Genomic DNA, 20,723 nt, shown 5'->3' with positions numbered 1-20,723 from the left:
AAAAATAGGAACAGAGATAGAGAAATAAAAAAAAACTAACTACAAAATTAAAAAGTAGACTATATATAAGTACATATTACACAAGCAAAATAATTTTTTTGACTATATAAAAGAAAACAAATATGTAGAAAAAATATGAAAAAATATGCATTGACCCAGTAACTGTGGAAAAAAACAATGCATGCTGCCGTCAGATTAAAATAATAATAAATAGTGTTAATACTTTTGCACGGAAGAATAAAATATACAAAACAGTAAAAAAAAACAATCTGTGGTGGTGCTAGTCTGTGGTGCTCTCCTGTGGAAGTCTATCACCATCTCCTTGGTCTTGCTGGTGTTGATGTGCAGGTGGTTTAGTCCACACCACTCGACAAAGTTCGTGATGACTTCCCTGTTTTCCAAATCGTTCCCCTGTGATACACATCCAACGATGGCTGTATCATCGGAGGACTTCTGGAGGTGGCAGCTGGTTGTGTTGTGTCTGAAGTCCGATGTGTAGAGGGTAAAGAGGAAAGGAGAGAGCACAGTACCCTGCGGAGCCCCGGTGCTGCAAACTGCCACATCCGACACACAGTCCTGAAGCCTCACATACTGCTGTCTTTTGGTGAAATTCAATACTTTTTCAGCTGTATTAGTTGTTTACAACTAATATAAGTATTGAGTTGAACAAGTTAAATATGCACTTGTACCTCCCTTTACCTCTTTTTATTGTAGATTTACTCCAGAATGAGACAACATGTGGAAATAAAGCAAAACAACTTGTAAACAACATGTAACACAAAGACATTACATTGCATGTGGGACTGGAAAACAACACTAGTATATACAGAGTATAAAAGCATTACTTTATAATTAGGATGTTCTGCTGTTCATTTTTTTGGTGCTACTTTGATCCATATTTCTGAATGAGTATTCCTCACCACAGTCCCGTACCTTATCCCAGGCCCACTGCAAATATCGAGCTTTTATTTTGAAGACTTAGCCACCACACTTCCGGGTGTGTCCGTGCAGGCTAAAGCTGCTTGGGGTAGCTCGAGGAAGGGGCGTGCCTGCCTCATGTGTCAGTCTGTGACGACACCAGACCGCCCACACTCCAGGTTGATGGATGGATGGATGGATGGATGGATGGATGGATGGATGGATAGATAGATAGATAGATAGATAGATAGATAGATAGATAGATAGATAGATAGATAGATAGATAGATAGATAGATACTTTATTAATCTCCAAAGAGAAATTTACAGTTCCTGCAGCTCAAAGGGTGGAAACACAAGGACACGCAAAATAAGAACAACTTTCAAATACAAAATGCAAAGACCATTTATAAACCAGGAGGCAAAAATACAAAATAACAATATAAGAAGAAACAGTGAGATAAAAATATAGAAGTAAGCTGTATAAAATAAACATCTGGCGGTTTGTACCGCTTCCATCAGGAAAGCGGTACAGGAACATCCGCACCACCACCAACAGACTGAGGGACAGCTTCTTCCCCAGAGCTGTTAGAGCTATCACCCCCAGCAGCCCCTCACTGGAGTGACAGACTTTGAGAACTGTGAACCACTGCACACCGTACTTTACACCTACACCTGCACCTTCTGTGTAACTAACATTTAAGTCAAGACAACATCAACACAGTCTGATGTTCAGTGATGCTGGAGTTGAATAATCTGACAGCTGATGGAATGAAGGACCTGCAGACCTTAAACAGTATTTTATATGTATGGACTTTATCACCACCCTATGTTCAGTATACCAGATCACCTGCAGGTACATCAGCCGGCACTCCGTTCTTGAGTCAGCTTTTGTGATGATGTGATTTGATGTGTGATGTTGTGTGTGATGTAATATGTTTGACATAATGTGATATAAAGGAAAAATGTATATTGCCAGAAAAGAACTATGTAAAAAATATTGCCATAAAAAATATACTGCCAAAAATTTGATGTGAATTGTGAAATAATGTAATGTGTGATGTCATGTGATGTCATGTGATGTATGATGTCATGTGATGTCATGTGATGTCATGTGATGTCATGCGATGTCATGTGATGTGTGATGTCATGTGATGTCATGTGATGTGTGATGTCATGTGATGTCATGTGATGTCATGTGATGTCATACGATGTCATACGATGTCATGCGATGTCATGCAATGTCATGTGATGTGTGATGTCATGTGATGTCACGTGATGTCACGTGATGTCATGCGATGTCATGTGATGTCATGCGTTGTCATGTGATGTGTGATGTCATGTGATGTCATGAGATGTAATGCGATGTCATGTGATGTGTGATGTCATGTCCTGTCATGTGATGTGTGATGTCATGTGATGTCATGTGATGTCACGTGATGTCATGCGATGTCATGCGATGTCATGTGATGTGTGATGTCATGTGATGTCATGTGATGTGTGATGTCATGTGATGTCATGAGATGTCATGTGATGTCACGTGATGTTATGTGATGTGTGATGTCATGTGATGTCATGCGATGTCATGCGATGTCATGTGATGTGTGATGTCATGTGATGTCATGTGATGTCATGCGATGTCATGTGATGTCATGCAGCAAGTGTTTGTCAGTAAACTGAACTGTTTAATATCAACAGAAAACAACTTGAAGTATGAAGAATATTAAAGCCTGTAAAACACACACCTGTGTGTGTGTGTGTGTGTGTGTGTTTGAAACTTTGTTACAAATCAGGATTAATTTCAACAGGAAACGTTTGAATTATGATGTTTTAACTGACACTGTGTCCGTGTCTCAGTGTTAATGAACGGCCACAAACTCTTGTCAGGATTTTCTTTGCTTTCAGTTAACATTTATACTGAAGATTCAAGAGTCTTTATTGTCATTGAGCATCACATGTCAACGAAATTTGCATTGCAACCCCCCTGTTAGAAACAAGATAATAAGAAAGATAAGAAAGATTATAAAATAAAATTAAGATACGAGAATAAAATAAACCAACATGCAGTAAAAATATTCGTAAATGCAATAAAACATATACCAGAAATGAAAATATACTAAGACAATAAAAATAACAATAAACAATAAAATATACCAACAGCAGCTGAAATATATCACTAAGAATAAACCAGAAACCACAGAGATCTGCTACAAGCCGACAGTCTCTCACATTAACTTCAGTGTTTCATGTGTGAACAGTCATCTTGTCTTCGTGCATCACATTTACAAAGCAGATCTCCTGTTTCCTCTCAGAAAACAACGTATAGTTCAGTTCCAATGAAAATTATGACAGCAGAGAAAATCAGACTGGTTTTCTATCATTCAGATGACACATTGAAGAAATCTGCTTTTCTTCTTTGAGACTAACGAACTGGTTTGAGTCCAGTTTTAACAGTAAGTGGTAAAAACTCAGATCTAAACATAAACATCTTGACTCTGATATACATTATAAAGAATTTACCATCTTCTTGTCTAATCATCACACGTGTCCACGTATCATTAGAAAACATAAAACACAAAGAGAACATAAGAAAACATCAGATTTCATAAACTCTCGGTGTGTTTTGCGTGTAAAAATCTTAGTTCGTGAGGTAATAAAAGAGCAGCTGTAGTGAAGCTCAGTGGAGGAGAAGAAAAAAGAAATAAAGAAAGCTGCACTTACGTACAGAGCGTGGCTGACTGCGCTTTCTTCATGTTTCCAGTCAGGTCAAACTGAAAGAGGAAGATTCATCTGTGATTTATTCAATAACTTTATCTCATTTCTTCCTCCTGAAGCATCAAACGCTCAGGATGCAGCTCGCTGCCGGGGCGACGTGCTGACGTCACCCGCCGTACGTACCTCGCTGTGGAGGAATGTGCGGAAACTTCTCCGCCACTTTTCTTTCTGCGCTCTTCGTCGAAGATTAAAAAGTGACGAACCTGGAAAAAAGAGAAGGAACCTGGAGTAAAGTTTGGATCGGGAGAGCCGGTGAGTTTGGTCGTTTCTGCGTGTAAAGTGTCGGACAGAAAGTGAAGCTGCTGGCCGGCTGGAAGTCGGAGCAGAGCGGCTGAAAGTTGTTGGCAGTTTGGAGGAAAATGGAGGCGCTGAGGTGGTGAAGAAGGCGCTGTCCGGGGCTGATCAGGACCATGGCTAACACTCCCGACAGCAGCAGCCGACTGAAACTCATCGATCAGCACTGAACGTCCACTGCACCGCCGAGAAAAACCCACTGAAACCCCCCAAAACTTCAGATTAATTTCAAACATCAACATCAAATTCAAAACGTCGCGTTTATTCCAGTTGTGCGCTTCCGCAAACTAACTTCTGAGAGTCGACGTCGACTCACATGAACACAGAGAGCAGCAACAACCAGACAGACAGCTAGAAGTCATCTGTGTGGAGAAAAGTTTTATCTAGTTTTATATTGTTTAAATCGCCAGAAACCTGTGGAGCCTCGTTAGCTCCCTTTACTTTAGCTGTTTTTACTTTAGCTGCTTTTATTTTAGCTGTCCTTACTTTAGCTGTTTTTACTTTAGCTGGATTTACTTTAGCTGCTTTTACTTTAGCTGCTTTTACTTTAGCTGGATTTACTTTAGCTGCCTTTACTTTAGCTGTCCTTACTTTAGCTGCTTTTACTTTAGCTGCCTTTACTTAAGCTGCCTTTACTTTAGCTGGATTTACTATAGCTGCTTTTACTTTAGCTGTTTTTACTTTAGCTCCCTTTACTTTAGCCGCTTTTACTTTAGCTGGATTTACTTTAGCTGCTTTTACTTTAGCTGCCTTTACTTTAGCTGGATTTACTTTAGCTGGATTTACTTAAGCTGCCTTTACTTTAGCTGCTTTTAATTTAGCTGCCTTTACTTTAGCTGCCTTTACTTTAGCTGCTTTTACTTTAGCTGCCTTTACTTTAGCTGCTTTTACTTTAGCTGTTTTTACTTTAGCTGCCTTTGCTTTAGCTGCCTTTACTTTAGCTGCTTTTATTTTAGCTGTTTTTACTTAGGCTGTTTTTACTTTAGCTGCCTTTTCTTTAGCTGTGTTTACTTTAGCTGCTTTTACTTTAGCTGCCTTTACTTTAGCTGCTTTTACTTTAGCTGCCTTTACTTTAGCTGTCTTTACTTTAGCTGTCTTTACTTTAGCTGCTTTTACTTTAGCTGCCTTTACTTTAGCTGTCCTTACTTTAGCTGTTTTTACTTTAGCCGTCCTTACTTTAGCTGTCCTTTACTTTAGCTGGATTTACTTTAGCTGTCCTTTACTTTAGCTGTTTTTACTTTAGCTGCTTTTACTTTAGCGGTTTTTACTTTAGCTGCCTTTACTTTAGCTGCTTTTACTTTAGCGGTTTTTACTTTAGCTGCTTTTACTTTAGCTGTCCTTACTTTAGCTATTTTTACTTTAGCTGCTTTTACTTAAGCTGCCTTTACTTTAGCTGTCCTTACTTTAGCTGTCCTTACTTTAGCTGTCCTTACTTTAGCTGCTTTTACTTTAGCTACTTTTACTTTAGCTGCCTTTACTGTAGCTGCCTTTACTTTAGCTGCTTTTACTTTAGCTGTCCTTACTTTAGCTGCTTTTACTTTAGCTGCCTTTACTTTAGCTGCCTTTACTTTAGCTGCTTTTACTTTAGCTGTCCTTACTTTAGCTGCTTTTATTTTAGCTACTTTTACTTTAGCTACCTTTACTGTAGCTGCCTTTACTTTAGCTGCTTTTACTTTAGCTGCTTTTACTTTAGCTGCCTTTACTTTAGCTGCCTTTACTTTAGCTGCTTTTACTTTCGCTGCTTTTACTTTAGCTGTCCTTACTTTAGCTGCTTTTACTTTAGCTGTCCTTACTTTAGCTGCTTTTACTTTAGCTGCTTTTACTTTAGCTGTCCTGACTTTAGCTATCCGTACTTTAGCTGCCTTTACTTTAGCTGCCTTTACTTTAGCTGCCTTTACTTTAGCTGTCCTTACTTTAGCTGCTTTTACTTTAGCTGTCCGTACTTTAGCTGCCTTTACTTTAGCTGCCTTTACTTTAGCTGTCCTTACTTTAGCTGTCCTTTACTGTAGCTGTCCTTACTTTAGCTGCTTTTACTTTAGCTGTCCTGACTTTAGCTGTCCTGACTTTAGCTGTCCTGACTTTAGCTGTCCGTACTTTAGCTGCCTTTACTTTAGCTGTCCTTACTTTAGCTGCTAGTCTAAGTCAAACTCAGTTAAAGAGTGAATGTGCTGGTCTCCGGCTGCTCGGAGCTGTCTGTTGCGGTCAGTGCCGACATGTCTCAGCCTCCTCAGTGCAGAAAGTTAAAGTTGGAGTTTTTCAGAGGAACTTCTGAGCGTCGTTGTGTCCTTGCGGCGCTGGCCGCTGAGCTGTGGTGCCGTTTCAAAATGGCCGACAGACATTTTCATGTGCTCACAGTTTCCACAGCAGAGATTCATCCTGAAGACTTGACCTGAAGCTTTCAGCTGGTTTGTGGTCAAGGATTGTTCTTATTATTTGTGTTTTTATTTCAGGTGACTGCAGGATATCTTAGACTGATTTCTGAGTAAAGGAAACTGTTGCTTCTGTTGGCTGGACGGTCTGTCGCATTAAGCACAGATGGATTCAGTCAGAAGAACCAATGAGAGCTCAGTACGCACTGAGAACGGGGGCCTCAGGCAGGTGCTGGGGCACCTGAAGGCCCCTGTCATTTCAGTTTGTAATTAGCAATCATTTCTGACCAATAAGTTCATCAGAAACTGACTGCTGACACTAAAGTGAGTCACTGCAGCCTCTATGAACAAAAAAACGCTACAGATCTTTATGTAAAGAGCAGCGAGATGTTACATTAACATGAAAAAGTCCACAGTAAGTCTGCAGACTGTCGCTCGGCGGACTGCAGACCATCTGTAACTGACCTCCGTGTTGTCGATTCTGCAGGCGCAGAGCTGAACTCGACATGGCCGCTCAGACGGTGTTCTCGGTGGAGATGTTTCCTGTGGGCGTTTCTCTGATGGAGGACGGCCAGAGTCTCAGTGACATGCCCAGGAACACGCTGCCCGCCCCTCAGCTGGTGATGCTGGCCAATGTGGCGGCGGTGACGGCGGCAGAGGGCGGCGGCTGCGACGGCAGCGCGGCGGACGAGAAGGAGATGATGGAGCTGAAGACGGTGGGATGCAGCTACTCGGACAGCGAGGACGAGAGTGTCATCAGGTCATTCTTAGATAAAAGGATCAGTGAATTAGGCGGTGCTGTCACGCAGGTGCAGCCTGTTCAGTGTCGGTGATGAGCAGAAACTTGTTGGGGGCTCATGAAGTCGACGCAGGCTGAATGGCCCCGGGGCTGGTAGTTTCAGACTGAACACACCCAGATTTGTCTTCTTAGCATGATGTAAAACGCTTTGAAACACAATTCAGAAACTATTTCCAGTGAAATCAGAAAGAAGAGCAGCATTTTAAACCCTGTTACAGAAGTTAAACATTCAGGTAGTCAACTGTTCAGTTCTCGGGGAAACACTTACAGCAGCCAGATGGTTCCCATTTTCCTGTGATTTGTCTTTTTTATTTAAAGTTGATAAAAAAAAAAAGGGGGGGGGGGGGGGGGGGAAAGAAAGATGCTGCATCTGAAGTGAGGAGCATGTTACCTGTGTGCTAACTCAGCTGTGTGTCTGATCAGGTACAGCTACGACAACCAGAACTACAGAGAGGTCTGCATCATCGAGTACCCCGAGTCTCCGGGCCCGAGCATCGACGCCGTGGTCGTAGGAAACGACGAGGAGGAGCGAGAGGAGGACAACGGGGACAAAGCCGAAGACCTGTCCCGGCGCACTCAGCCTCGCCCCTCTGCCGGCACCAAAACACCTGAGCAGGGGACCAAACGCAAAGACGGCCCCACCGCGGCGCCCGAGAGCACCAAGAAGAAGAAACCCTTCCACTGCAAACCGTGTCACTTCCAGGCTCAGAACGAGCAGGAGTTCGTGGAACATCTCGGCACCCACGGCATCAGCAAGATGATGGTGGTGAACCGGGTGGAGGGCAGGAGCAAGACCAAGGCGAAGGACGCCGAAAAAGCAGACTCCCAGCCCCCGCCGAGCGGGGAGGAGCAGAGCGGCGGGGAGGCCGCGGTGACGTCAGGTGACATCAAAGGTCTGATCCGGTGTGAACGCTGCGGCTACAACACCAACAGATACGACCATTACATCGCCCACCTGAAACACCACAGCAAGGAGGGCGAGGACCACAGGTAGACCAGAGTCCATAGAGTCCACAGGATCCGGCTCCGCCACACACTGCTCAGGCTTTTCACTGTCAGCAGACAGCTCGGCGTATCAATATTGATCAGTTATTGATTGATATTAAACATTACCATACTTACACTTATTGTCATAGCAGCGTTTATATGAGTCTCCAGTTTCTTTGACTCGTGCTCGTGTAGATGATGCACGTAATCTAAGTAACGCCATACACATTCCTGCCCGTGGTCTCTATTCTCCTGATGTACAGGTGGGGGCAGCACAGGTAGAGAGGGAGGCGACTGTGAGCTGAACGTAAACTCCACGTGGAGCTTTAACGACAGCAGCTGTGCTGTGTCAGCGGTTATGTTAACATTTAAAACGAGTCGTCACAGGAGCAACGAGTTTGTCTTCTTAACACCGACCTCCCTCGGCCTCACATGGCGATGAAGGTCAGCCACATCTAAATGAGCTGTTTTTTAAAATGATTTGTGTGGATGTAGAAAGGTGACGCAGCCGGATCCTGTGGACACCGAGCATCAGTCTGTACGTTTGGTCGCTCAGTGTGGTCATGTCATGGAGTGTGTGTGTGTGTGTGTGTGTGTGTCTGTCTGTCTGCAGGGTGTTTAAGTGCACTCTGTGTTCATACACCACCGTCAGCCAGTACCACTGGAGGAAACACCTGAGGAATCACTTCCCCAGCAAACTGCACACCTGCAGCCAGTGCTCCTACTTCTCCGACCGCAAGAGCAACTACATCCAACACATCAGGACTCACACAGGTAGGACACCAACATCTGTCTGCGCTCCTGCCCTCTGTCTCTGAGTCCGGGGATGTCATAGACTCTGGAGAGATCCTGGTTTTGTTCTTGTAAACATCATATCCTGGTTTCAGAGAGCAGGATATGCTACGATACACCTGATGCAGGTTTCTGATCATTCTTTCTCATGTTTGTACACCTGCAATCAGCTCCAGATCTGTTTTATGACGGCCTTGATCAGATCATGGATTTGTTGTAGCTCTGGTTGACCAGCTCCATCATAGATGACCAGTGATTAGCTGGAGAGTCTGAATCCAGCAAGATAAGAACTGCCACAGAGGTCAGACAGCCAGAAAAACCAAACCGTGTTCATGCTCACCTGCCGACATAATTCGTACTTTCAGGAATCACACCACACCGCAGGATGTCTGCTCAGCTAATGACTGAATTCAGTTTGAGATGTCAGCTCACTGAGACTTTTCTTTGTGCTGTGATGAGCAGCAAAGCTTGACAGGGTTAAAAGTCTTAATCCAGATATACACGTCATATGTGTGTTTGTTGTCTGTGTTTCTCAGGTGTTCGTCCTTTCCAGTGCCTGTACTGCGACTACTCCAGCTCGCAGAAGACCCACCTGACCCGGCACATGAGGACTCACTCCGGTCAGTCTCCACTCTGAGCTCTGTAAAATATGTCTTCAGACACAGGAAGCTGTTTAGAAACTAGTTGTAGGACATCAGAATTATTATTAATTAACTAATTAATGAATTAGTCCAGAAAGACTTCTGTCTTTCATTTAAACACCTAGGACGGTTGAATCTGGTGAATAATGACTGGAAACCAGGACATTAGGACTGGGACGTACCTGTTTTTACCTGGGTCTTACCTGTGTTCACTTGGCACTTCTAGAAGTCTACACTGAGAATCTAGTAGCAGCAGTAGTAGTGGTAGTAGTAGCAGTAGTAGTAGCAGCAGTAGTAGTGGCAGTAGCAGCAGTAGTAGTAGTGGTAGTAGTAGCAGCAGCAGCAGTAGTAGTAGTGGTAGTAGCAGTAGTGGTAGTAGCAGTAGCAGTAGTAGTAGTGGCAGTAGTGGTAGTAGTAGCAGCAGCAGCAGCAGTAGTAGTGATGGTAGTAGCAGTAGTGGTCGCAGCAGTAGTAGTAGTAGTGGTAGTAGCCGTAGTAGTAGCAGCAGCAGCAGTAGTAGTAGTGGTAGCAGCAGTAGTAGTAGTAACAGCAGCAGTAGTGGCAGTAGCAGCAGTAGTAGTAGTGGTAGTAGTAGTAGCAGCAGCAGCAGTAGTAGTAGTGGTAGTAGCAGTAGTGGTAGTAGCAGTAGTAGTAGTAGTGGTAGCAGCAGTAGTAGCAGCAGTAGTAGTAGTAACAGCAGTAGTAGTAGTGGTAGTAGCAGTAGCAGCAGTAGTAGTAGTGGTAGTAGCAGCAGCAGCAGTAGTAGCAGCAGCAGCAGCAGTAGTGGTAGTAGCAGCAGTAGTAGCAGCAGCAGTAGTGGTAGTAGCAGTAGCAGCAGTAGTAGTAGTGGTAGCAGCAGTAGTGGTAGTAGTGGTAGCAGCAGTAGTGGTAGTAGTGGTAGTAGTAGTAGTGGTAGCAGCAGCAGCAGTAGTGGTAGTAGCAGCAGTAGTAGCAGCAGCAGCAGCAGTAGTGGTAGTAGCAGCAGTAGCAGCAGTAGTAGTAGTGGTAGCAGCAGTAGCAGTAGTGGTAGTAGTGGCAGTAGTGGTAGAGTATATTACCACCAGTAGAAACATGTGATTGATGATGGTGACAGTTGTATTTTCCTTCTTGTCGCTGACTGTCAACATGTTTGTGTTGTTCTCCTTGAAGCAGTCGATGTCGGATCGATGTGGTAAAGTGATTAACGTGTTCTGACTTCCTGTGACGTGTCATGTTGTGCTGTTCTGGTGTGGATGTCAAACTTCCTGCATGAACGCTCTTGTTCATTCTGTATTGAGGCAGGTTATTGTACAGCTGCACAATAGAGATGACACAAAAGTAAAAATGAGAATACACAAAAACACATTTAAACTGTGAATTTAAGCAACATGTTGACATTACGTGTGTGAAATATATATATATATACATTTTATATTATGTTGTGGATACACAGTACCAGCCAAAAGTCTGGACACACCTTTCCAGTCAATGAATTTTCATTGGTTTTTTTGCGTTCTACATTGTAGGTCGAGACTGAAGACATCAAAACTGATAAATACTGATAATTTGGTGCCCTTCATATGTACCAGTCAGACCTGCCTGCTGCATGAAACCCTTTGGTGTCTTACCTGTACACTGTCACGTTATCCTCTGCAGTATTCTCACATCTGTTTACCTTCTTATGTGCAGGTGAGCGTCCTTTCAAGTGTGAGAGTTGTAATTACCTGGCAGCCAACCAGCACGAGGTGACCCGCCACGCCCGGCAGGTCCACAACGGCCCCAAACCTCTTTCCTGCCCGTACTGCGAGTACAAGACCGCAGACCGCAGCAACTTCAAGAAGCATGTCGAGCTGCATCTCAATCCTCGGCAGTTTCTCTGCCCGCTCTGCAAGTACGCCGCCTCCAAGAAATGCAACCTGCAGTACCACATCAAGTCCAGGCACTCCGGCTGCAACGTGGCCATGGACATCTCCAAGGTCAAACTGCGTATCAAGAAGCCTGGTCCCGACGGTGCCGAGGAAAACTCCACAGCGAGCAAGCTCGACAATTCCTCCAGCATTGACGAGGACTTTGACATGGATGAGGAAAATGGGGACGACGACGAGGCCGTGGACTCGAGCCCGATAAATCTGTCCATCAGAAAGAGCAGCCGGCCCAGCATCGCCCAACCCGTGCAGAGTGACGCACCTGACAAGGTTCAGAAGAAATCCAACATCACTTCTGAGAAACTACCAAAACTGAAGGACAAGGTGGACCCGGAGAAAAAGGTCACAACAAGGCAGAAGAAGATAGAGAAGGTCAACAAGACTCTTCTGGAGACGGGATCTGTTAAAGTCGCCCAGACAGAGACAATAACAGCTGCTGTAAACGCAGACGGCAAGGCAAAGAGACGAGTCAAGAAGCTGCCAGCAGAGAAGACGACTGTCCCCGATCAAGCAGAAGCAACCGAAACAGAAAAAGACCAAGTGCAGACATGTGACCAACAAAGGTCGGAGGAAGAAAGAGTGGTAAAGCAGAAAGTGGAGAAAGAGCAAGAAAAACTGAGACCTGAAAACGAGAAAGAACATCAGAAGAATGATTGCAGTGGAAAAGAGAACAAAAGCCTGAACAAGCCAAGGAAGTCTGGACCAAAGAAGTCAGAAAAAATACCAGAACATGTGGAGGAAGCTCAACAGAAACCGGACAGTCCTGAGAAAAGTCACAAGGAAAAGGCAGCAAAGAGGAAAGCGGTGGAGGCTCTGGACCTTTCCAAAAAGTCTTCGTTTGACACTCCATCCAAGGCCAGGCGGCTGAAAGCCACAGCTGCTGAGAAGCTGCGGTTGAAACCTGCTTCAGGAGACACTAAGAACGTAAATGATGCCGCTCCTACATCACACAAGTCCAATGGGACAACCCCCGTGAAGCAAAAGAAGACCAGGAGCACCAGCAAGAAAGCCACGGGCGTTCAACAAACTGTGGATCCAACGAAAGACATAACAACTGCTGTCAACGGTCCGTCCACAGATGCTCCAGAAGCATCCGCTCAGCCCAACAAACCAACACAAATCACAAACCCTGGACCCCATCCGACAGAAAACAGCCCTGAACAGAAGAAGGCCTTCACAGAGGAACCAGCACCAACAGAACCAGAGAAGACGATGGAAGCTTCACCCACCTGCAGCTCAGGTGAGGACACACCTATTCCATCTGACGACCGTCCTGCTCCAACGTTTGTGAAACCCACATCGCCACCTTCTCTGGTGCTGCCAGGCCAGCGAAGCAAACCAGCCGATCCGGAGGATGATGAGGGTATCCACAGCAGCCACGAAGGGGGAAGCGACATCAGCGACAGCGCTTCTGAGGGCAGCGACGACTCCGGCCTCAACGGCAACGGCGCCGGGTCGGGTAAGATGGCCAACGATCCCGAAACGCCCACAGATGAGATCCCAACACCGACGGAGCTCAAGAGTCACATGTGCATCTTCTGTGACCGTACGTTCCCTTTGGAGGTGGAGTACCGGCGCCACCTGAACCGCCATCTTGTCAACGTATACTACATGGACACCACCACCAAAGGACAGAAGTGAGGATCTGTATCCAGAGCGTCACATTCTGATGGACATCCTTTAGTCACCTGGTCGTCATCAGCAGTCTTTTCATTTTCTTCATAGATATCAATGCATGTTCTCTAAACGACGGTTGTATAAAGTCACTCACATTAAGGGATCCCAGCACCAGTGCTGTCAGCTTTGTGAACTGTGCTAAAGCCACTTTTTCCAGCCAGCCTAAACTGGGTTTGTTAAAAACCTGTTTCAGGTTTTCATTGTTCTGTTTGCACCGTGTCATCTGTGGAAAACCCTTTTGTCTCACACCTTGATGTGCTCCAGATCCACCACACCAGTGGTTCATGGGGGGGCCTTGTGGCACTAGTTTCCTGTTGTCTGTGGATTACACGGTTCACTTCGAGTGGGCAGGTTCAGATGTCACCACTAAAATGTTCTCCAGTCAAACCATGTGCAGTGAGAAGGAACCGATGAGAAGTTTGTGGACATTAAAAAAAACAACAGCACTTTGTTGTTGGTGGTCTCGTGCTGCAGCTTAGTGTGCGTCCAGAGAACAGGCTCTGGTAGGTAGGGGGGCCTTTGGTTCGGGGTTGTGTTGGCATCTTGGACCCCAGCACGCCTGCATGCTGGTCTAGTTTTATGTTGTACCCACTTCACTAAGTGGCAGCTCTCTGAGACTTCATGTCCAGCCTGTCAGGGAGTAATGACACTTTAAAAACTCGTAACGCTGCACATATGTAGGTGGATGTTTTTCTTTGTTGTCATAGAAACCTGACACATTATCAGATCGTGTGCAGCAGCAGCAGCTTCAGTGCTTTTAATGTCTACAAATCAGATTTTAAAGCTTGGACCTGTTTGTAGATCAGATATTTGACTGTTGATGATCTCAGGACCACATCAGGTTCTTTTAACAGGATGTCGACTGATTTCACGTCACTTCTGAAAAGGTTCGCATGCTGCGTCGTCCTACTAACAGAACGTTCACAGGTGAAACTGGGGCAGAAATATTCCCTCTGTTACAAAGCTCCGCTGTATTATACTGTAGTTAAGATCTGTTCTATGACAGGTTGAGTTTCCAGTTTCAAACATTCAGTGCCTTTGACAATCAAGTCTGTGTCCAGTAGTAAGTTTTTTCTGTCTCGGGCTGAAATGAAAAGGTTGATGTGTTTGGTTTTGGATTGACGGTTGAAGAACTGCACGTTCTTGCGTGTTTGGTGGAAAGACCGCTTGTGTTCTGGACGATGCGTACAGTGTGAATATTCGTCCAGACGACGACGTTCGATCCGTGTCTCTGGGCTTACAGAGACATTTCAGTAGATTTGATTTGTTGGTCAGAACTGAGTGCAATATTCCCCCTCTGATGAGAAGCCAAAGTGAACGTGCAGTTCGTGTGTAGATGTTTGATTGTAAAGAAAAGTTCGTGTCCTCGCGTCTCTCTTCTGTTTTCTCTGAAGACATGAAGGAAATGAAACGTGTCCTCGGTTAAAGTTTGAAAAAAACATTGAGAATCATCAAATTATGAGAAGCTCACCTTCATCTTTTCCTCATTGTTACAGCAGTAACATCCTTCCCCTGTGTTCTGTTGTTCTGTATGTTAGCATCTATCTGATGACACTGAGTGATAGTCAAGTATAAAGTCGTGTTTTTTAGCTTTTTATTTTTATCATAACTTCCTAAAACCAGCTGGGGCTGTTACTAACGATTATTCTCATTAATCTATCAGTTCTTCTAAACATTGAGTCAACATTGTGTCTTCAAATGTCCAAAGACGTTCAGTTTGCTCTAAAACCAACAATGAATTTCATTAACTAATATTATTATTGAGCGTCGGGGCGTTGATCGTCTGAATATTAAAGACGAGCTCTGGTTCTCGACAGTAAACCTAAAATAACACCATCTTTATTCTTAAGGAGAAAAAAGAGGATTTAGTCTTGTTGGCGGATCATCGGTTACTAAGCAACGGGACTGAAAACAAACTTGTCCTCCAGTAACGACACAACTGAAGTCATTGGGTTAGTTTGTCTGCAGCTCTTCATTGTTTATTCTCCTCAAGCTAACAGAGACACACAATTAAAGTTCAGTTCATCTGTACCATACTTTGTTCTGCTCTTTTTTTAAATAAAGATTTTCAAAATCAACTCATTAATCATTTGTGTCTGTGTGTCCGTCTGGTCGTCCTTAATAAATCCACTCGTCACATTCAGGGCAGTTTATACACACACACAGAGGGGCGGAGCATCCTGAGGCCTGGTGGAGTCCACACACACACACACACACACACACACACATCAGTGGCATCAGGGTGGAGTCTTAAACCTTCGACCTGCAGAGTCCAGACCGGTGGACAGGAGGCACCACGACTGTCAGTATCACAAACCCGTGTCCTCCTCGTCACCGTGGAAACGAGCTCCTCACACCTGTCTCCAGCTGTCTGTTCATTTCTTCCTCTTCACCTGCAGCCTCTCTGCCCCGCGGGCCGACAGCCCGCTGTCCAGCAGCCCCGGCGGTTTCACGGTTTTGTAGGCGGCAGATTTTCGGACGCGTTCTCCTTTCAGAGAGACGACGTGAGGAAGCAGCGGCGGCGTCCTCACACTGAAACGTGCCGCCTCCGGACCGTGAACCCTCAACAACAGCTGATCACCCGGTGCTGCCGTCACAGCCACCCAACCTGCAGAGAGACACACAGGTAGGCCGGTTTACAGCTCAGCTACAAGCCGTCAGCGTCTGAATAATGACCTCGAGTGATGTCACCTGAGTCAGCCTGAAGCTAGAAACTGAGTCAGTTTTTCTGTATTTAAGGTATTTTATGATGCTTTATATCAGGATAGATTTCTGATCCATCAGGTGTTTACCTGCAGACGACAATTTGATGTCAGCAGCAGCCTCCAGGTAACCTCGACCCTCCATCCTGAACTCCTGAGGAACCAGTGCCGGAAACTGCTTCATCCGCTCCGAGCCTCCCAGAGGAACCTGAAGGCACCGCTACACAGGTATCAGTTCAACCAGAAGTGTGTTTGAACAGCTGATGTGATCATGTGACCACAGGTCAGAGTCTCACCCCCAGCAGGACGCGTCCCGCGTGTTTCTCGTAAACACTGTCGGCTTTTTCCAGACTGGTGATGTGAACCGGGACACGACTGGAGGCCACGACCGAAAACCAGCAGGACTTCTGTCCCTGTGGGGGAGACGAGAGCCAAACAACAGCTGATGTAAAACCACATGAACAGTCTGGTCACTGTAGCGCCCCCCAGAGGCTGTGATCTTCACCACACATCAGAAAACTAAAATGATGGATGAAACAGAGAGAAGGTCTCTGTCCTTCAGTGTTCACCTCTGTCGGTTTTAAAACTGATCTTAAAGTTTGAGGTCTTGCTGAACTGTGCTGTGCTTTGCTGTTCATGATCTACTAATGTTTTCAGCACATGCCATTAATATCTAAAATATTAGCATATAGCCAACTTTCAGGATAACAACACTAAGTGTCCAGTTTGTTTGGAACAACGATCATTACAGGCCTGACTTAGCTAAAGCTAAAGCTAAGGCTAAGGCTAAAGCTGGCTGTTCCTAATAAACTGTGTGGCTGTTTTTAACCTGCTGACACTTCCACTGCTTCCATTTCTTACTCTTCACCTGACAGTTTAACAGCTTCGGCCTGTTACACGTCAGCTGACGTTTCAGCTGCTTTCAGTGAGTCGATCCAGGAATAAGAAACTTCAGCTCATCTATGATTGATTAACCGTCAGCTGACACATCAACTGCTTTTACTGCTCACACTTCAAGTTAACACTTCAAATCCTTTCAGCTGACACTTGAACTGTCCCAAATGCAAAGCTAACACAAGCAAATAACATTTTAAACCATTACAACATGTTTAAAAAGCTTCACAGACCGACTGTACATATGCTAACATGCTAACCACTGGCTAGAGAAACATGAACACGACTTGACGTTTGTGTGAAACTCGTGACTCGTGAGAACTCGTGACCTAGTTATTAACGTTGCTGATTAAAAGGACTAAAATATTAATACTAATAATCAAAGGACGTGCGCTGATGTTCTGACCTGCAGGAAGTCGATCCTCGCCAGCGCTCCCACAAACAGACTCATACTGGACTTCAACACAAACGTCCGAGGAATGACGGCCTGAGAGGGAACCACTGACATCACTTCCTGTTCTGTCAACAGGCTGAGGATCTGAACAGAGAGACAGACAAGTGGACAGAGAGACAGAGGGACAGAGAGAGACATTGGTCACTGGGTCTTTACTTGATGAACTGATATGATAAATTGATAGACGCAGACAGACAGGCAGACAGACAGACAGGTATACAGTGACTGGTTTCTCACATCGCGCTCCTTTATGATTCCTGGTGTGTCGAACAGCCAGTGAGCGTCTTTCAGCTCGTTCAAGGTGAACTCATCAGATGACCTGCTGGGATCTGAGATGTCACACAGGGGTCGGTCAGAGGTCACACAAGGGTCGGTCAGAGGTCACACAGGGGTCAGTCAGAGGTCACACAGAGGTCAGCAACAGACGTCCACAGATTCATTCTCCTTCACTGTGACACCACAGATCAGGTGTCCCTTCTCACCTTTTCTCGTCACCTCTCCGTCATCGTTTTCTCCAAAAGCCAAACTGTCGGGATCAAACTCAATCTCATCCCATCTGGACCCGACGTCAGACCGGAACGTTCTGCCAACACGACCTGAACATGTGCACAGGTGGACAGGTAAACGTATCAACAGGTGAACAGGTGGACATGAAACATGTGAACAGGTAAACAGGTGAACAGATGAACATGTGAACATATGGACAGGTAAACATTTTAACAGGTGGACAGGTGGACATATGAAGAGGTGTCTTACCTACGAGGTATCCCTGCTTGCTGAAGTGTTTCAGCCTCTTCAGCTCGTCCGGCGACAGCTCGTTCTCCGTCTGTGTCGACGCCTCCTTCAGTCGCTCTTGCCGTCTGAACATCCTGTACGGAGTCGGGTTGATGATGGGAAACTTCAGGAGGTTCAGAGTCGTCCCTTAATGCACCACGGAAGGAAAAAACACTGTCACGTGATGACAACTCACGTCTCCGTTTGCTCTGGGAGCAGACGTATTCTCAGGTGAGAGGTGGAGGACCGAAGGAAACACGAACCAATTAAAGCTCAGGAAGGAGAAAACATGAAAGGTGATAATTCTATATGATATTATTATTATCTTTCCCTTTTTGGTTCATCTGATCTGTTTGTGATTGTTTTTGTTGCTTCTTCCTGAGCTTATAGCTGAATTGAGAGGTGGACTCTGCAGAGTCAAAGAACATTTCCCATCATGCTGTGGGAGCTCCGTATGTCCTACAATAAACAAACAAACATTAAATTGACAGAAATGTCAGTGGAGTCTGGTGCGCTCACCAGGCCACGGTGATATGGTGGCCTTGTGGATGACGTTGGAGGCTTTAGACTTGCAGTAGTCAGACTCGAGCAGCGTGTTGAAGAGTGTCGATTTCCCGGCGTTGGCGCTGCCTACCAGGTACACGTCCCCTTTGTACCTCCAGGACTTCTGCAGGCTGGTGATCAGACCCTCAATGCCGTACCCCGTCTTAGCGCTGATCAGGTGGACGTCGGTCACCTGACCACCGTACCCGGCGTCCTGACAGTACTGAGAGAGCTGCCGTTTGATTCGCTGCAGGTAGTTGGGCGAGTCCGCCGGCAGCAGGTCGATCTTGTTGCCGAGGACGACTATGTGTTTGTTGGTCCCCACCAGCTCGGGTAGGTCGGGAACGATGGAGTCGGGGACGTCCAGCAGGTCAACGATGAGCAGCACCAGACCCTTGAGAGGGCGGATCTGCTGCACCACGGTCCGGTACTGGTCTGAGGACATGTGGAGGCTCAGGGCCTTCTGGTGGTGGGTGAGCAGGTGGCACCGCTGGCAGGTGGCTCCGCCCAGACGCTCCTCCTGCAGCAGAACTTTGAACTTCTCGCTGGGCAGGTATCCAGGGATGTCGGTGGCAGTGCAGTGCAGGACGGCACCGCAGCCTGAGCAGCAGGTGTCACTGACCGGTACATCCACATCCGGGGTGCCGAACACCTTATGCTCACCTTTCCCCGTCTTCTTCTTCGTCTTCCTTTTTGTCTTTGCTGCATCGACGTGATCGTCCAGCGGGAAGTCGATGTCATGGAACTGGATGAGAGAGTCTGGCTCCGCCTCCTTTTGGGCCACGCCCCTCAACACCTGCAGCTGTCGCTCCAGAGTCCTCAGGTGTCTCTGAGGAGGAGCCCGAGGACGACTGGCCGGAGATCCAGGAGGAGGAGAGCTGTGGTGTCCTTTGGGAGCAGCAGAGGAGGAGGAGGAGAGGTGTCTGTCCTCCTGATGGTGCTCCTCCTCTGGATCTGAACACACCAAGAGAGAAGAGGACAGAGACAAATCAGACTTCCTCCTGGGTAATGTAGGTAAGTCTGTTATCATGGTATTTGTAGCTTCACGCTGGAATATAACTGTGATTTTCTGTGTATTCTTATATGTGATGATGCCTTCCAGAGTCCTCCATGTTTTCTGATTTGCTCCTGCTTTCACTTCCTGTTGAGAATCAGCTCCTCCATCACATTTACCTGTTTGTCCTCATGAACTCAATACTCGCCACACTTTCTCTGTTTCAACACCACACATCACTTCCTCTTTGCTGTTCTTAGGCTCTGATAAGTTTCTGTTTCAAATTAAAAGCCTTCAAGCAGCTCAAAGGGTTTGGCTTTTAATGTGACATCAGCAGGAAGTGTTTTGTTTCATTAACAGCAAAGGACAAATTAATCAGTCAATAAAAACTGTTTTCAGAGTGTGGGGCATGACTTTATCTTATTAATACTGACAGAGTGTAGTATGAAATATTTATACTGAATATAAATATTTACTGAATTATCGTGTCAGACTTCAGAGTTTATTTGACTGTTCTGGTTATTTTGTAGGATTATGAGTCTTTATTTAAACAGCAGCTTTTCTTCAGCACAGAAGTGAAATTTCCTGTGAGGTTTTACTGTGTGATAACATAACCAGAACACGTCCGGGTCCTGCAGGTCCGGGTCCTGCCGGTCCGGGTCCTGCAGGTCCGGGTCCTGCAGGTCCGGGTCCAGCCGGGCTCTGATCACCATTAACTCATTAATGTCCAGAGTTAAATACAAAGTGTGAAAAGTCTTGCAGTTTACGTGTATTTGTAACTACCTTACTTCCGGTCATCAGTCTCGGTGTCTCACCTGTACAGTCCAGAAAGACGAACTGCTCCTCCTGGTTCGGGTCCACCGTGCAGGTCCGGCCTGCCCCCCCGTATCTGCTGCAGAGCCGCCGGCTCAAACCTCGACTAGCCGCGGCCTCTGAGCCCGGCAGGGACCCCGCACGACCCGCAGCGGGGACACGGCGGCCGAAGAAACAGAGTCCTCTCCACACCGACCGGCCGACACTCACCTGAAGCACCTTTAACATGTTGAACTCCTCCGAACACACCTGAACGCAGCGCGTTCACCTCTGAGCTCCGAACACACGAGACCCCGCGCCTGCTGATGTCAACTTCCTGAACGGATGTGACGTAAAACTCGTCCTGTGTTCACGTTCCGCTAAAACAACGAAAACTTATTTATGACCGATATCGA

The 20,723-nt window shown here is 45.9% G+C and overlaps 2 protein-coding genes and 1 long non-coding RNA gene across 4 annotated transcripts; 1 reads left to right on the top strand and 2 right to left on the bottom strand.

Annotated features, from left to right (window-relative positions):
• Positions 1-492: 492 nt before the first annotated feature.
• On the bottom strand, positions 493-3,936 carry LOC121611367. Its single transcript, XR_006007094.1, has 3 exons — positions 3,815-3,936; positions 3,638-3,687; positions 493-1,091 (listed from the first exon to the last, which is right to left on the bottom strand). It is a non-coding gene; the product is annotated as an uncharacterized LOC121611367 (long non-coding RNA).
• Positions 3,810-15,236, top strand: rest (RE1-silencing transcription factor). Its single transcript, XM_041943910.1, has 6 exons — positions 3,810-3,943; positions 6,842-7,114; positions 7,577-8,143; positions 8,754-8,914; positions 9,469-9,552; positions 11,242-15,236. The coding sequence occupies exons 2-6, from the start codon at positions 6,861-6,863 to the stop codon at positions 13,116-13,118; spliced, it is 2,943 nt and encodes a 980-aa protein (XP_041799844.1). The 5' UTR covers positions 3,810-3,943; positions 6,842-6,860; the 3' UTR covers positions 13,119-15,236.
• On the bottom strand, positions 14,974-20,636 carry LOC121611366 (nitric oxide-associated protein 1-like). Of its 2 annotated transcripts, none has more exons than XM_041943911.1 (9): positions 20,331-20,636; positions 18,498-19,475; positions 17,961-18,125; positions 17,687-17,800; positions 17,442-17,533; positions 17,157-17,288; positions 16,153-16,269; positions 15,947-16,076; positions 14,974-15,762 (listed from the first exon to the last, which is right to left on the bottom strand). In XM_041943911.1, exons 1-9 carry the CDS (start codon positions 20,554-20,556, stop codon positions 15,530-15,532), a joined length of 2,187 nt encoding a protein of 728 aa, XP_041799845.1. In that variant the 5' UTR covers positions 20,557-20,636; the 3' UTR covers positions 14,974-15,529. The 2 variants fall into 2 exon arrangements, with proteins under 2 accessions (XP_041799845.1, XP_041799846.1); XM_041943912.1 differs by having other exon boundaries at positions 15,947-16,064.
• Between the last annotated feature and the right edge of the window lie 87 nt (positions 20,637-20,723).

Source organism: Chelmon rostratus, chromosome 9, assembly GCF_017976325.1.
Source record: "Chelmon rostratus isolate fCheRos1 chromosome 9, fCheRos1.pri, whole genome shotgun sequence".
In the NCBI taxonomy this organism is placed as follows: Eukaryota; Metazoa; Chordata; class Actinopteri; order Chaetodontiformes; family Chaetodontidae; genus Chelmon; species Chelmon rostratus.
The sequence above is the reverse complement of the archived record's forward strand: the minus strand, read 5'-3'. Positions and strand labels throughout refer to the sequence as shown.

Coding starts and splice junctions, on each gene's coding strand:
- LOC121611366 (XM_041943911.1), bottom strand. CDS start 20,556: ATGTTAAAGGTGCTTCAGGTGAGTGTCGGCCGGTCGGTGTGGAGAGGA. Junction 18,126..18,497: donor CACCATATCACCGTGGCCTG/GTGAGCGCACCA, acceptor TGGTGCATTAAG/GGACGACTCTGAACCTCCTG. Junction 16,077..16,152: donor CGGGACGCGTCCTGCTGGGG/GTGAGACTCTGA, acceptor ATACCTGTGTAG/CGGTGCCTTCAGGTTCCTCT.
- rest (XM_041943910.1), top strand. CDS start 6,861: ATGGCCGCTCAGACGGTGTTCTCGGTGGAGATGTTTCCTGTGGGCGTT. Junction 7,115..7,576: donor GAGGACGAGAGTGTCATCAG/GTCATTCTTAGA, acceptor GTGTCTGATCAG/GTACAGCTACGACAACCAGA. Junction 9,553..11,241: donor GCACATGAGGACTCACTCCG/GTCAGTCTCCAC, acceptor TCTTATGTGCAG/GTGAGCGTCCTTTCAAGTGT.